Genomic DNA, 16,903 nt, shown 5'->3' on the forward strand with positions numbered 1-16,903 from the left:
ATGTGCTTTGCAGAGGCAATTCATTTAGGGGAGAGAGCAGAGAGCACCGGGTGTCTGCAAGAAGATAAGGCAGTAATGAGCTTCTGTTAATGAGAGAAAGAAGCTGAGAACTCTGCCTGTGAAAGGCTGACTGTGATGTTAGAGCAACACTGCAGCAACACTGTGATACACACAGTTTCCACAGAAGGCACTGTGACAATCACATTCACACTATCCGCAATCTCAGCCTTTGCTGGGCTTGTTTTGACATAACAGTCGGTTCCAGGAGGAGGAATAGGAGGAGGAGGAGGAGGAGGAGGAGGATCAACCATCAGATGGGCCTGGGCCACCAATTTCTGTTAAAGCAAGCCTCTAAAAAAGTGTCATAACTCCTCTGGGGTTTCAATGCTTGATTTGGTCGCTTGTGACAAACAAGGGGAGTGCTCTTCAAAATGTGGAGCACTCAGGGTCTGGAGAGTGATTGACAGCTGAAGGATGGGGCTAAGAGGATGCAGCGGGAGAACTCTGCTACATGAAAATGTTGAGAGGAGTGAGTGCTTGCACAGAGAGAGAGAGCCAACTATTAGGGGCTCTGCTCTTTAAAATATAGTCTTTGAGCTGACGTTCACCTTTGTTGGACTGCATGTCTCACACCAGCACTCAACAAAAACCCCTTTGACCCACGACACAGGCACAGGCTGGGAAGAAAAACCAACCCTCTGGTGCTGTGAGTGTCAGGCAGCGTGTGTTTGCTTACCTGCTGAAGAAGGTCAATCTCCTGCTGTTTTGCATTGAGTACAGCCAAGGCCTGCTCATGCTCCAACTCTAGCTGCTGCCTCCGCTCTGCAGCCTCGCGCATATGCTGTCCACAGGGGGTGCAGGGGTGGAGAGCCATGGGGAGGATTGCAGAGGAGGGGGGGGGGGGGAGCAGAGAGAGGGGGCTGCTGTTAGTGGAACATACATCTCCAGTTGTTTACACCATACTCAGACTACACAGGTGTGTGCACATACATCACACAAAGGCCCCGTTCTGACCTGGTGTTAACATCCATCCTCGGATATCAGTCGTGTTGAGCTATGGCCGGGGCTGGGAACTGTGGTGCATATGCAGAGTCATCCACATTATCCGGGTGTGTTTTTGAGAAATATTGAGAATTGTGGGATGAAGTTTTAGTGGGACTAACACAATCATTTATTAAAACGGACTGACTGATCCAATCATGCCAGATCCTGCTCAGTGGGTCTCAAACACTGTTGTCATTACTGTTTGCACAAACACAGTTGTGCTTTTAATGACTCTGACTTTACAGATGTGTCTGCTGTCACTGTGTGTGCGTGTATGTGTGTGCTTGCAAGTGACAACGAGAGAGAAGGGAAAAAGAATTAAGTGGCGATCAGAGTTAAAGCAACAGTTGCAGAGTCATTGTGATGGTTAAATGTCTTCTTGTGGGGAGAATGGAGGCCGCCTCCACTCCCCTTACTGTCTGTGAGCAGAAAACCTAGCCTTGCAAGATCAGCGCCACGGACCAAGAGTCCTCAGAATCAGTCCTCAGAAGCAGTTCATTACGGCATAGTCGGTGAAAAGAGAAGAGAAAACCATTGTCGAAGGAAGCGAGAAAGATGTGATATGTCATAAAATAATGTACTCCAAAAATATAGGGGGAGCTCAGCAGAGAAAAATGTATGCGAAAAGTTATCAGAAGTACTGCTTTAATATTGTTATATATATTAATTAATGTATGAGCTCCAATTGGAGTAAAAACCAACTGTGAAACTACAGCTAGACATGAGACCACGTGTCCTCAAACCAGCTCCAAATGTGGTTTCTCTGATTAGATCTGAGTATGCATTCAGGTGCTAACACCAGGTTGGAACAGGGTCAAACAGAGGCTGATTGAACAAACGTACTGATCTTTAAAAACCCTTGACGACAAGAAAGACATAAACCGTGCCACAGCAAACGCCATGTGAGGAAAGTTTATGTCGAATGATCCGCAGAAGAGATCAGAACAATTAGGCACAAAAAGTGCTTATGGATGAGGACTAGAGGTGCTTTGCTGTGTGAAGAAAAAAAAACCAACAACAACTAACATCAATCCAATTAGGTTTGCTGCCCCCTTTAGGTAACACAACACCCATTAGAAGTCGAGTAACTAGGACTCTTTGAAAAGCTGTCCTCAGCGATGTTGTCTTTCCATGATCAATACAGGGTTTTACGTTACATGAAAAGGGTGAGCAAACTCCATCGCGTGCTCACTTGTCTGTGGTCATCCACAACAACAAAAGCAGCCATACAATACAAGGGGACTGAATGCGCGGCTCTTTATACCACAACGTCATCCAGTCACATCACCGCTCTCATTATAATGGGAAGAGTTGCCACACTGTAAGGCGAAAGAAGCAAGTGACATTTTCATGCCAGTAGGAAATCAAGGACTAAGATAGGTAATGTCATCAAACTTGTGGGTGACATTATCATCGTGACGGGTATCTCCTCTTCCTCCCCCTCCTGTTGTCACAAAGCCAAACTCATTGTCCTGCCTCATGCAAAGATTACATTCCACAGTGCTGTGCTCATATAGCCAGGTGATTTCTTTTTTTTTTGTATGTCTGGTAAGCAGCCCACGGATAAAGAGAGAGATAAGCACAGCCACTGAGGTTGACAGAAAGCATTCAGAATGGGACTGAATAGGACTGTTCCCTTTGCAGAAGGACACAGCAGTGATACCTTATAAATCTAGCAGGGGCGGGGGGGGGGCAGAGGACAGGGAGGAGGGCGGGAAAGGAAAGGTTAGGGACAAAGGGACAACATGAGAGGAAAGGAGGGGCAGACTGCTCCAAACGTCTACTCTTTCACAGCTCCTGCATGGTCACAACGCCCCAACACGACACTGGAAGGCAACAGACATGTCAGGGATGTTAGACAGCATTGTGGAGGACAACCAGGTGGAGGCAGTGTAGCACAGGTGGGAGAAGAGGTACTGGCAAAACGGCTAGGCTCCGTAAAATCGCCAGTTTTCTCCCAGGATTAGCAGACACAACTACAGCTAGAAATGCACTCAGTATTGACAGGTAGCGTCTGCCCTTGGAGCCGGCGTACTCACCTTGAGCACCTGCTCTAGGTTCTCCAGTTTGCCTTGGAGCTGGTTCCTCTCCCACAGGGCTAAATCTCTCTCCTGCGTCACAGCACCAAGGGTCTCTTTGAGCTGGGCATACTCAGACTTCACCTTTGCAGACACGTGACAGGAAAACAGCAAAGTTTGAGCGATGGATTAATGAATTATACAAAAACAATCGGAATCTTAAACAGCTTGCCTTATAGAATGTTTGAATAAGTTGTTGTAGATGTGTATCACGCTGCTTCAATGCTGTATGTTTTGGTATTTTCAATACCACGGGGTATCCTGACATCTGTGCCACCATTATGATCTAGATCCATGGTTCTCAAACTGTGGTACGTGCAACACCAGTGGCACATGGGCTTTCTCTGCTGCATAAACCAGGGTATGTGATCATAGTGGAGGTGAGGATTTTTGTCAGAAGATGAATGAAATAATAATAATTAGAGTCACCTTATCTCTGGCTCCATGCTAATCTAATTCCACTTTACCAGTGACTGAGGAAGAGGAGGATGATGAGAGAGTAAATGATCTTCTTTGGAATAAATCTGCCTCCTGTCTTGGCATATTTACACCACTGTACTTTAACTTCGGTGATAACGGAGTTACTGAGAGAGATCAATGTTTTCTCCAAATAGACTTCAAAAACTCTGCATTTTGAAAAGAAATACTCAACGTTTGGTCGAGGTTCGTGAAATCACAGAGCCAAACAATCATGTGCGACACTCATAGCTTGTTTACTTTTGTCATTATGGAGTGGAAGCCCATGTAAAAAGACTTCAAAGTCTCCTGGTTCATCAGTACAGAGGTGGATCGGAGCATACTTTATGACTGAGCAGTTCTGCTGTTGCTATTTTTTTGGTATGCATTCATGTTTTGAAGTGAAGCACCAGAGGACATAAAAAAAAGGCTTCGCTTTAAAGCCCTCCAAGCATTTTAAAACCGATAAAAACTATTACAGCACAGACACTGGAGCTGGCTGCTTTTGGTGATAATAGCATATAAATGCCATTTTAATGCAAGACGAACACATTTCACTGACTCCAGCAGCTGTAGACCAAAAAACATTAATAAATTATTCATGCTTCATTGTTAACCAACCACTGAGCATTCCATTGAATGAAGCAATTGCACATTTTATTCCTACTGTACATAAATTCAACACCAATGAGGTTTATATTGCTATTGCAAATAATACCTAAGAACTATTACTATTATTATTATTATTATTATTCATCCAGTTACATTTCTCCCCATTCTCCACAACTCTTCATAACTGTTTCCCAAAGATGTGTTGCATTGTCTCTGAAGCAGCAGGGTTTTTCCAATCCACTTTTTTTTAAAGGCCTCTAATCAACCATGGAATGATTAGTTCCCGGAGTCGCAATGTGGTAAAGCCCCTTCCTCGGAGCAGCCATGAATGACTAATGACCCACAGAGGAGGGCGTTTCGGCAACAAAGCAAAACACAAACACAAACTTGTGAGTCCAAGTCTGAGCAGCCTCCTTACAATAAACCACATGTGCATGGATACGACTATATTGTCACTTAACACCGCTTAAATAAATCCAACAGAAGTTATTTCAGACGTGATATGGGTCGGAGCATGGCTAAGAGCCTTGCTGCCATGCACGGTGCTGCTCTCATATCTGATCGCCACGCCAGTCCCAATAAAACATCAATAAGCAGCATTTCACCCTTCTTCACCTCCGGCAGGAACCACCTGCCAATCACCTCCTTCAGGAAATTGCCTTCCTTTCCATACAGAGAGCGCCTTGTGCCCTTTGTTTGTTGACCTATTGACTGTGTGCTATCAGCTCTGAAGGCTTTTGAGGTCTTGGGCCTAAGATGGAAAGTGGGGACATTTAATAGAATTCCCCGCGAAGTCATGTAATGTAAGACCAGACCAGACCAGACAGGCTGTGACACCAGTGTTATATGGTAATGTGGTCATGAACCCAGAGACGCACTAATTCTTATATAGTGAACCATCAAATATTAATAAGAATTGAAGACGATCGCGCGAATGCTCTAGGACAAGTTCGTTTAAATACAATTGGTGCAAAATCGCCAAGATCGGTGTTCAATCCAAGATGGCGGCCTTTAGAGCACAGGTATTCACTACCTTTTTTGACCGCCCCGACCTACTGAGCGCGTGTACCAAGTTTGTTCAACGTACGTTAAACCCGACACCAGATGACCTGACAGAAGATATATGTGTCCGTTTTTAGCCCCGCCCACTCCCTATTTTCCACGCCTTTTCACCGAACAACTTTGATGTGGTCGCAGAAATCCATGAGTTTTGGAGTACGTTCAGGCCCTGAAAAAAACACGATTCATTTAGAGGAAGAAGAACAACAACAACAATAACTCCTTGCATTTCAATAGAAAAGTCTGGACTATGATATGGAACTGACTGACATAGAGTCACACCATGTTTTATATGTAACAAGAAGACAGATGAGTGCTTAGAATCAATAGCACTGTGTGGTAAATAAACCAAAGATAGTAAAAAAGCCATTTTTGCCTTTTACCTTTTCATATTCGGACACCTTGTGGTTACTGTTGTACAACTGGAGGTTCACGTGTTTGTTCTCCTGAAGGAAATCCTGAAGCTCATTCTCCTACGATGCAAAAAAAAAAAAACCAAAAGAACAAAACAGAGTTTAAATCCCAAGGAGGCGACGTGATTAGATCAGAGCACAGCATTCACGCCCAACATGTTTGTTAGCAATAGCCCATGCATTATTCATGCGAGGAGACTGCCTGCCCATGGCACTCTGGTATGTTCTGGAATGCACGGCTAAAAGAAGCTGCCATTTTGGCCACTGGAATAGAACAATAACATTGTCGTGATATATAAGTCGTCAAAAACAATGGAATTGTTATTCTCCACTTTCTGTGAATGTATACAAACATGCATTCTTATACCCTCCTGATCTCAAACACACACACACACACACATAAAGAGCCTCATTTCTCCGCTCATTCCCACCAAGTGTGCACAGATGGGAGAAACAAAAATCCTTTCATTGCAGAGGGGGAAAACTTAATTACATTCAATCAACAGTCATGAGGCGTGCCACAGATGCAATTTGCAGTGTCAACTGGAGAGTTCTCCGAGACGTGCAATCCACTGCAGCGACAGCCGCGTGTGCATGTGCATGTGCATGTGCATGTAGGCCAAGTGCTGTGCTTGTCAGGAGCTGAGAAACCTATACTGGCTCATGCATGATACATTTACAGTTGATTCAGTGCTGCGTAACGGCTACTAATGGTGTTGCATGATCCTGCTGCCTTGTGTTTTACTTAAGAAGGACGGGTCGGAGTAAACATTAAAAAAAACAGCGGCATGCATGCAGTGGTGCACGTGTTAACAGACTCTTTTGCGACAAAACACAATAAAACAGACTTCTTTTTTTTTTACAGGAGACATTTTCACTTGTCACTGTAGGAAAATCACATTTGAGGATTTATTTAAACCATGGCTGAATTCTTCTTCTGCACTTCTGGCCTTGCTTGAGTTCACCCTTTAACACCTAAGCCTTTTTTGGTTTATTTAAGCATAAAAGAGCCACAAAATGTCCTGCGAGTGAATTCTTTTAACCAATTTTCCGGAATAACTTCCAGTATCTAGCAGTTATTTACTGCATGTTAAAATAGTGCATTAACTATTTAAAATAAAGAAAACCACATTTGTACTTGTGAAAGAACACTGTACAATTTGAATTATGAACAGTATCACTGATATTTAAACAGGGCAAAAAAAGAAAACTATGTACAGGCGTTTTTCCAACTCTCGTCTAAATTACCGTAATAACCACAACTTCTCAGCTTTCAGAAACAGGTGGATTTTTTTCTGATTGCATAAACCGTCGTGTAATTACGGTGAATGTTTCTTCACTTCAGAACTGAAGAAGCCTCTTGGATTAGAGGTGAAACATCTCAGACTTTACTCAAGTAAGTCCACGACGACCCGGATGATTGAGAACCTTCACAGAGACGGCTAAATTTATTCAGCTTCATTTATTATGGCTGACTAAAATCACGTGGCTTCTCAGGAGACCTTAAATTGCTACTGATGTCGTTAAATGTCGTGTTTTTTCCTGCTATAATGTCAAAATGTGATGCATGCATTACATTAAGTAAATGCAACCTACATAACAGACTGCACATCTTTAATTGCTCTTCCCGTGTTGTGAATTGTGCACAGGATTCCCCTGTGGCTACGGCAAAGGAAAGAAACCTACGTCGTACTAACGGGACAAATAAGACACATGCATTAGTATGATACATGTTTTATGTATCACGACTGCTTCTACTTTACCCCTACACCAAAGCCTTTACTCACTAAAACGTCTGATAGAAATGATGAGAATCAATTCTGAAATGGACATGAACTGCACAAACACACAAAGGAGAAATACTGTGAAGGACAAAAAGCAATAAGTAAACAACAGCCTGAAGACAGGACCAAAGTCACATCGGAGACCACAAAAAACCTTCTTTCCAGTCAATATCAATGCTTCCCATACCTGCACTAAGATTGCATTGGCATTCCTGTTCATATGCATTGATCATTCAGTAGAGTGTGAGCCTGGGCTCCAGGTGTTCACTCTGAAGGACAAACTGCAACTCACAGCTCCACTGATGAGAGAGCAAGTGATGGAAATACTCCGGAATTTTCAAGCTGCTTTTGGGGGTTTGGATGTAACAGATTACATGCAAATCAAATTGTGTTGAACACAGAGAATCAGCTGCTGCTTTGTCCGGTCGTGTTCATACGTTAACGCTTTAAACAGATCAGTAAACACCATAATCCCTTGGCCAGACATCAAGAGTTGCAAACGTGCAAACTCCATGCAGAAAGACTAGAATATTTCCTTCTAAATTCTGCCATTTGCACTAAAACCAATAACAAAGAGAAGTTATAGCAAGCATACACAAGTTTTGAGGCCTTCAGGACAGGGGGTAGGGGTCTGACATCTTTGAAACAGACAAATGGAACGATTAATGTATGCATGGCCGGGATATAAAATCTAAAAGTTAAATATTACAACTAAAAGTAACCTCCTGACTAAAATGGACTATGCAACGATAAAACTGTTATTTCAAAAAGAAAAGAAACAACAACAACAGACGATGGAAATATGACTACACTAGTGTAAGGACAAGAAAATGATAACAGAATAAGCCACACCCCCTTTCATTTCACATGTTAAGAGGTTATGATGTCCAGTTTTTTATGTATCGTTCTGTGTAGCAGTGTAGCTCACAAAATAGTATCTGTGCTCCTGTTTCCGTGATGACAAGCAGAGAGGTGTGGTTCCTCCTTTTGGCCACAAGGTGGAGTATCTGCTAAAGTGAGCACTGCTGAGTAAACAAGCAAGCAAGCTCATGTGTATGAGAGATACAATGTGTGGATTAAAAACAGATTAACTAAATATGATCTGTAATTAATTGTAAATAATTTTTGAATCTCACCCAGAAATTGCTGAGAAAAGCCCTTAACTTGTTTTTCCGAACTTTATTAATCCCTTAGGGAAATTCTCTGCATTTGACCCATCCTATAATTAGGAGCAGTGGGCAGCCACACTGCCCTAAAACACCACTAAAAAAACATGACGCCCTAAATACGACTGTGATTAATTAATCGCAATTAACGTGATCATTTCACACCCCTAATTAAATCCTCAATGACGTAAAATTGGCAATTGGTTAGAACAGTATTATTTAATATATTGTGTTAATAGAAATGTACTCCTGTGTTTTGTCCAAACATGATCAGACTCAGCCTGGTTTGCCACAGATGTGAGCCGTGCTCCATTTCAACAAGTCTGACAACATGAAATCAATTTTTCCATTTAATACATGAGCAAAGCAAACATTTACCCCCCCGCCCCCCGTGCGCACCCTCCGTTCTACAAAGACATTTAGTGAACACAGCGCTGTGCGTGCTCTTTTTCAATTTAGACGACACAAGTGCACCACAACCATTTTCAGTTATTATTATTATCATCTGTTTAACCATTAGCGGTAAACACACTTTTGTAGAAATAGATCTGACAAATACTGTGCAATACAAACGGCAATCATGCCTTTTACAGAAGATGTTTATAGATATATATCTATATATATATAGATATATATACATACATACACGGGGATACTGTATATTCACAATGGCTCCACACTCCTTGTCTGCCTCCATATTGATGTTCAATTAGCACTGTAACATATTTGTGCGACAGTGGCACACCCAATGGCTGTCGCCATGGTAACAGCCAGAACTTGAAAATGAATGGAGGCATGTTCTGCACACATACACTCAGAGACACAGAGGTGGAAGATGGCGATGCAAGTGTTAACGGTCACACACACACACACACACACAACAATATATGCCCCAGCTCTCACTAGAAGAGCAAACCGGGAGTGACATTAGTGTCAACTCACCGTCCCCTCACAATAGTGTTCATTGGTCTTGTCTGCGTGTGCGTCTCTGTTCTCGGTGCTCAGTGCGCGAGGAGATAAGAGCTGTGCTGCAGTTTGTGGAGACGGGGCCTCCCATTTCCACTCGCTGTTTGGGGACACTTTGTCCTTCGGGTATCTTTGCCCAGACTCAGCAGGCCGACAGTGGGCGAGGAGGGAAGTGCTGCTGTATGCAGGGAATGTGAGAGTAGGGCAGTCAACAATCCTAATGGAGTGTAAATATGGGGCATCTCATCTAAAGGAGATGTCTTAAGGGCATGAGGGAATGAATTCAAATGGTCTATGACCAAACAGAGCCATATGAATTACTGCTGAATCCCTACAGCTCATTGCTTTCATGGAAAAATAGCTCACTCCGGGCGAATTGCACTACTCTCTATTTACTTCAGCTCCAACAGGTTACAAATATGTATCATTTTATATTTAGTGCTGAACTTAGTGCAGCTTTTAAATCAGTCTGTATTGTCTATAAATACATTTGTACACACACACACATCGTGAATTCAATTAAAATGACACTGCAGTGACATCATCACATCACATGATTACTGTTATCTGTTATTATCATTACTACGAGTGACTGATTATATTTATCTAAAACTGGCAGATTATTAATTTAATGTGTAACTGCAGGTTTATACATTTTGTTTTTAGAAACTTGCTGCTATGTCAATATATACATTTTCTTAATAATAAAATAGTTATTATATTATTATATTTATAGTTATCTACCACAGGGGTCTCAAACTCAAACGACTTTCAAATTAAAGTGTTTGTTTTAAAATGCAGTGATATGTAATGTACACACACACACACACACGCTCTGATCAAATTAGTCTATAAATTAATAAACTTACTACTGAGTGGTGGGCCAAATGGAATTGACTAGGGGGCTAGAAGTGGCCCATTGGCCGCAGGTTTGAGGTCCCTGATCAAACACATTATCTCAAATTAAATTCACAAAATGCAGGTGGCGAGACCGACCATATTTGTGATAAATAAAACGTGAATCATTTGTTATATTTTATCAGCTAGAGCAGTAAAACTAAAAATCAGCCAAACACCGACCAAAAAAAACCCCAGCATCGCCAGCCGCACTGATATCTGAGATCGCCATCGCTCCAAAAAACCCATAAAACGTCATTCTCTAATCGTCACCCAGACTAAACAGAACTCTCCATGTCATTATACTGTAACATGAAGTGGTTCTCTTCAGTGTGGCTCATGTAACTGTAATGGTAAAACCTCTCAGACCAAATCCATCCACTTACAGCTTAATGTATGCAGTGGTTTAAATGATCTCCTGCTGTGACACGCGATGACACGGACTGATGACTCACTGTGTTTCCCAGCTGAAATAATCCAACATGAAATAACAGCCGCTGATGGTCAGCGGTTACTGCAGCCTACACAGCATTTCGCCCCGGCTGGTGCTCTGCAGACTCCAACATCAACGCCTTCAAATAACAACTACAGTTCAGGCAACACTGGGAAAGTTGCCTACAGAGTGACTTCTGCAAAAATAAAGGCGACGCAAAAGGCACAAGGTTAAAGTAAAAAAAACTCCCAAAATATTGGAGAACAGGACACGAGGAACTAACTAGAAGCAAAACAGACAAATGGAAAAGTATGTTTGTGTATATATATATATATATATATATACATATATCTATACACTAAACAGGCCGGGCAGGTAATCTAAAAGGTGGGAAAGCAGACAAAGGTCTGGGTTTGATGAAGTGCCAGGACAAGACAGGAGGTGAATATCAATACAGGAAGTATAAAACAAATAAAACAGGAAATCCACAAAAACCAGCTAGGACAGACAAAAACACAGCACTGGGAAATACAGGACCAAAACAATTCCAAAACTCAGGAAGTCCAAATAAATCAAACACTAGAAATGAAACAAAGGATCGTGACTCCTGTGCTGTGTAACTTTTCAACGTCAACAAACAACGAGATGTGAGAAGGCGGCTCATTTAGGTTATTTAAGAAATGTCCCCAATATCTTTGAAACATGCGTGAGATGAAAAGAATGATGAAAATTAGACTGAAAGGAAGACGTCTGGGGCGAGAAATGTCATTCCAGATAAGTTTTAATCTGCTGCTCACTTGTGAGTATGACAACCAAAATCAACAGAAAATGCTCGACACTGAGGAAATGACTGGACATTTGATCGATAGCTCTTCACTTTACCTTGTACTCTGCAAAAAAAAACAAACGCTGCAGTTGGTGCGAGCGACTCATACATCAGCTGTGCATCATTTGGTCTCCTTATCTCCTTTGATGGATTTGCCCATTCATCAAAAGACTGTTGAACGGCCCTGCCACAAAAACTATGTCAGGATTTCAGTTTGGTTAGTTTGCTCGTCTGCCTGTTCCAATAATTAACAACGTCACGCTGACATGTGACGCTAAACACTGGACAGAAATCAAAGGAGCAACAAAGGTACTAGATAGAGTCAATTATCCACTACTTCAATGTCAAGATGAGACACGTTTTTTTTTCTTCTGAGCAGATTCTTTTAACCTTTTTTTTTTTACCTTGAAGGCCACTCCATCAGCCAGGATGACATTTCTGGGGCATTATTTTAAAAGAGACACCAAACACCATATGAAAATGACTTTTCTAACATATTCTATGTGACAAACTAGAATCCCCACATCACAGATGCAAACCTCCACCAGTCAATCAATTATTTTTACAGAAAAATTATTGACGTCATGCTGAAGTTGACCATTGACCTTTAACGGGGGTCATCAATTATGATTTAAGGAGGTCCGGATAGAGAAAATGTCCTCATGTACAGGTCCGCAGCATCATCACGTTTAAGATGCATTATAATTTAGTTATACATTACAATTAATTCACATATATAGTGAAGTAGCATTGTCATTGTATTAACATCTGCACTGTGTGAAGTCAAGGACTAAAAATCAATGCTCCCATTACAGCTGATAAAAGAGCATGTGATGAAAAGATGTTTCGATGTGTGTATCATTTGCATTTTAAAATGACAATACTGAGCTAGCTAATAACAATGTAGCCACATAACGTTCTGAAACGCACAGTAGATTATTAAAAGACAGCGTCCACCATGAAAAAACATTTTCAATCCCTGTATTTAACTTTGAATGAACACTAACTTAACGTAGATTAATGAGGTTAATGAAAACTCACCCCGTATGAAGTTAGAAGGTTAAATAGAGATTTGGGGTGCTTTTTTTTCATCACTGGCGTCATGTTGTCATCTCTGAAGTAACTACTGGCCTCAAGGTGTCCACATCCATCATTTTGTTGTGTATAAACTCTGGACAAAGTCTGCTAGCTTAAATGCTAACGTGTTAGCGATAAAGTCCGCTAGCTGAAATGCTAACGCATTAGTGATAAAGTCTGCTAGCTCAAATGCTAACGCGTTAGCGATAAAGTCCGCTAGCTGAAATACTAACGCATTAGCGATAAAGTCCGCTAGCTGAAATGCTAACGCATTAGCGATAAAGTCCGCGAGCTCAAATGCTAACGCGTTAGCGATAAAGTCCGCTAGCATAAATGCTTAAGTGTTAGCCATACAGTCCGCTAGCTTAAATGCTAACGTGCTAGTGATATAGTCCGCTAGATTAAATGCTAACGTGTTAGCGATAAAGGACCAGAAGCCTGTGTCTTTGTTAAGAAGTACAGCCAAAGCAACGGCAGCAGCTGCATCTTAATTAGCCATGTGTTTCCTCTGATCACTAAACCCTAGGAATTGATTTACAGCAATCAAACAACCCGCATTCAAATACAACGTTTATGGTTTTAAGACCCACAATCCTGTGATACCGCGGTCCACCTATTAGTGACCTTTGACCTATAACATATCGTCTGCTGCATTAAACTTATTTTATTGTCACTCCATTATTTTAATGTTGTTTTATTATTATGTTTTTATTGTTCTTTCTAACGTGTTTTCAGGACAGTTCTATATACATAAAAGGTATTATTAGACATTTGTGTCATAATTAGTGTATACATTTTTGAGTTACAGCCAAAACTGTTGTTTTGTGACATGATTTTAAGCCTGATCTTTAACCACCAAATGAATTTCATCTTTGTGTACATCTGTGCTAGATTCATTTTCCCTCCAAGCATTTGTGAGATGCTCATTAACAAGAATGGGTTGGAAAATCTTCCAAAAAAGGAAATTTTCTCAAGGTGTTCCTGAAACACACACACACACACACGTCCAAGGCTGATGTTTAAAAAATACACCGCTGCTAACAATGCACTAATGAGAACACAAAATCCTATAACGTTACACTTTAAAGGATTCCACTGGCAATGTTCACATTTGTAAATACATTATAGCCCAACACCATGTATTTCCTCTGTGTTTGTGCCTGATCACATGCTGAGAATTCAATTACTGCAGCAAAGTGTTTTTTGTTGTTGTTTTTTTTTCAAATGTGTTTCCAACACAAAAACAGAGCTGAACCCACAGACACTGTTACTCGCCGTTAACTGCTCCCATTTTTCAATTTCAGTCATCAGCAGCTGAGTGCGACACTTTCATTACAGTGACCTGTCATTCATATTCTCAGGGAACATTTGTGTGTGATGGCAGCAGCAGACAAGGCTCTCAGGTACAAATCAATTCAAGCCTCCTTTCACTTTTAGCATCCTCTCACTCAGAGGCCAAGCCGTTGTATATTTTTGGAGCACTTACCAAAGTCTGACATGTTTGATTTTTCTTCTTCACCTCTGCCTCAAGTGCTTCACACTCCTTCCTTGTGGTGCTGATCTCAGTCTCCTGGGTGTGGGAGGGGGGGGAGGGGGGGAGAAAAAAAAAAGCAGAGGATGGCTGCAATGGTTTGTCAGGAACAGAAGCTTCCTGAAAGACGTCAGAGAGATGAGGCAAAGAGAGAACGAGGGAGGAAGGAAGGAGGGAGGGAGGGAGCTGGAGCATTTTATTATTCAGCGGTATTTCGGTTTGTATGTGTGTGTTCAGGTGTGTGTGCACTGGAGACACAGAAGGAGATTTATCAGTCATTATCTAATAGATTATACAAAATGGAGGCTTCTGTTGTAATTGTACATTTGTAGTTCAGGAGAAATCTGCAGCTAAATATCTTACAATGGTAACTGTGATGTTTATCAAGTAGATGCATTGTTTACGGACATTTGTGCACACGAAATATTACTGAGTTCCCACAAAACAGGGTCCATCCATCCATCTTCTTCCACTTTATCCTCCACATGAGGGAAACATATAGAGACAAACAACCATCCACTCTCACATTCACACCTACGGTCAATTATAGAGTGTCCAATTTATCTGATCTCCATATCATTGCGTGTTCTTGGACTGTGGGAGGAGAACCGGAGAACCCGGAGAAAACAGGGCTGGAGCTTCGGGATGGACAGAGATTATAGTGTGATTGAGTTTTATTTTAGGCTGGGAATGAGCTACAAAGATATTCTCGGAAGCCTGGCATTGCAAGTGTCGTGCCGAGGTGTAATTATCCCTGTTTTACTCGTGCAGTTATCAAGGTAATTCATAAGAATGTTATTAATATTATGCATCCGCACGTCAAGTATTTCACGATAACGGATGAATCAAAACTGTTGCATCGCATCGGTTTTAGCAGAGTAAGCTTCAAAAGAGCCTCAGTATATTTGTTTTAATGTTAACTATGGCATTGTTGCATTTAAGGACCAATGTAAACCTGCATTAAGCCTTAATTAAGTCTATTAATTACATCTGCAATGGCTTAAATAAAATATAAATGTAAATATGGTTGCACATGTAGTATTCTCTGTTCATGTGTAGTAACCTCCTGAGGTTTTCTAAATGCCTGATATGTTTCCATTTAACTGAGCTGCTCGCTGAACGCCGCTTTAGATTAAATTACAATGAAAAGAGAAAGTTAAGTTTGGGATTAGAGCCAAAACGTGACTGAGTCGCGGGGAAACTTCCTCAGTCTAGTGATGTTCAGAGAACTCATCGCATATCAGTAGTGGCACGCAGCTAGAAATGGGACACCCCCCCCCCCCCCCCCACATCCCTCATCAAAGTAGCGTGTATTTGTGATGTGATTTCCCTTTACATTTTTTATATAAAGGTAACATTTTGCCAAGCTTGTATGCGTTCAGCCGTTAAAAAAAAAAAGCCAGCGGGTTTACCTGTGAGGGTAAACACATCTACATCTTTATGTTGTAGCAAATACATTATTACCTAATCTGGCAGGTCTTCAGTTTCAGCAGACTGAGCATCATATCAGTGCATGAAAAACACTCCCTTACTATGATGGGAGTGACTGTAGTGCAGCTGTATGGACTGAGATTAGTGCATAGAATTAAACAGGGGGTTTTATCAGCATCAGCACACACACACACACACACACACTGGTAATATGGCACCATGTGTCCCGGAACAAAACTAAAATAGGCACAAGTGGATCCACCAGAGGCCCACAGCAGCACACATGCAATACATGCTGCATTAATGTGCACTTCATCACAGCAGCTTTGACTTTGAATACAGATCACAGTCCATTCATTTCTTTAAAACTCCGCTACATCTGCTGAGTCGCCAGACAATGTTTGATAAAACAGTGATCAATCAGCTCACGGAGCAGGAGGAGCACAAGGAAGAGGAACAAGCTCTTCATCATCTGTTTAACCGCAGGCATGATTAAAGCGTTTAATCGTTCCACCGACGAACCTGCCCCCATGTATGCGGAATGTGTGCGTCCATTCTTTCAAGGACTTAAACACCGCAAATGAGAATGTTTCATAATCGAGAGTTGTTCAAACGTGTTCTGTTGAATTCGGGCAACAAGGTTGCAAACTCAGACACAAGCAAGAGTTTGAAAAATGGAAACGTTTGAGGTAATCAGTCCTACAGCTGACACAATTACTCGATTAATCTAAATTAATAATCGGTTGACGCTTTTTTTCATGATTAAAACAAGATTTCTGATTGTTTCAGCTTCTTAAATGTGACCATTTATTTGTGTCTTTGCTCCAAATGACAAAGAAATCGTTAAAAGTGAATCATTTTGGAAAAGAATCGTGAGTTGCAGCACTAGTGTGATATTAGCACAGGTGTCACTGTAGGACATTATACAATATTAGGAACTCATGCTATTATGTGATAACTTTGTGAGATATAAAAGAAACGAGCACAAAGAACAATCCACAAAATGCAAAGATATTTGTGATAATATGTATAATGTGCATGTTGATAATGCAATGTCCATAAATAATGTAATTATAATACAATAGAGGAAATATAAGATCTTTGAGTGACCTAACATCTGTAGACAGCTC

At 41.3% G+C, this 16,903-nt stretch overlaps 1 protein-coding gene across 23 annotated transcripts in view; it reads right to left on the reverse strand.

Moving 5' to 3' along the window:
• rimbp2b (RIMS binding protein 2b) overlaps nt 1-16,903 on the reverse strand; it is a 65,344-nt gene that overhangs the window by 23,821 nt on the left and 24,620 nt on the right. For 22 of the 23 annotated variants that reach the window (XM_058636148.1, XM_058636139.1, XM_058636158.1 and 19 more), the window contains exons 2-5: nt 14,298-14,381; nt 5,633-5,722; nt 3,084-3,206; nt 737-841 (exon numbers count right to left, since the gene is read on the reverse strand). In XM_058636148.1, the coding sequence (XP_058492131.1) occupies nt 737-838 (102 nt within the window). In that variant the 5' untranslated portion in view covers nt 839-841; nt 3,084-3,206; nt 5,633-5,722; nt 14,298-14,381. Of the gene's footprint in view, nt 1-736; nt 842-990; nt 1,218-3,083; nt 3,207-5,632; nt 5,723-14,297; nt 14,382-16,903 lie in introns of those variants that run through there. The other variant, XM_058636147.1, reaches the window with a different exon arrangement.

This window comes from Solea solea, chromosome 8 (assembly GCF_958295425.1).
Source record: "Solea solea chromosome 8, fSolSol10.1, whole genome shotgun sequence".
In the NCBI taxonomy this organism is placed as follows: Eukaryota; Metazoa; Chordata; class Actinopteri; order Pleuronectiformes; family Soleidae; genus Solea; species Solea solea.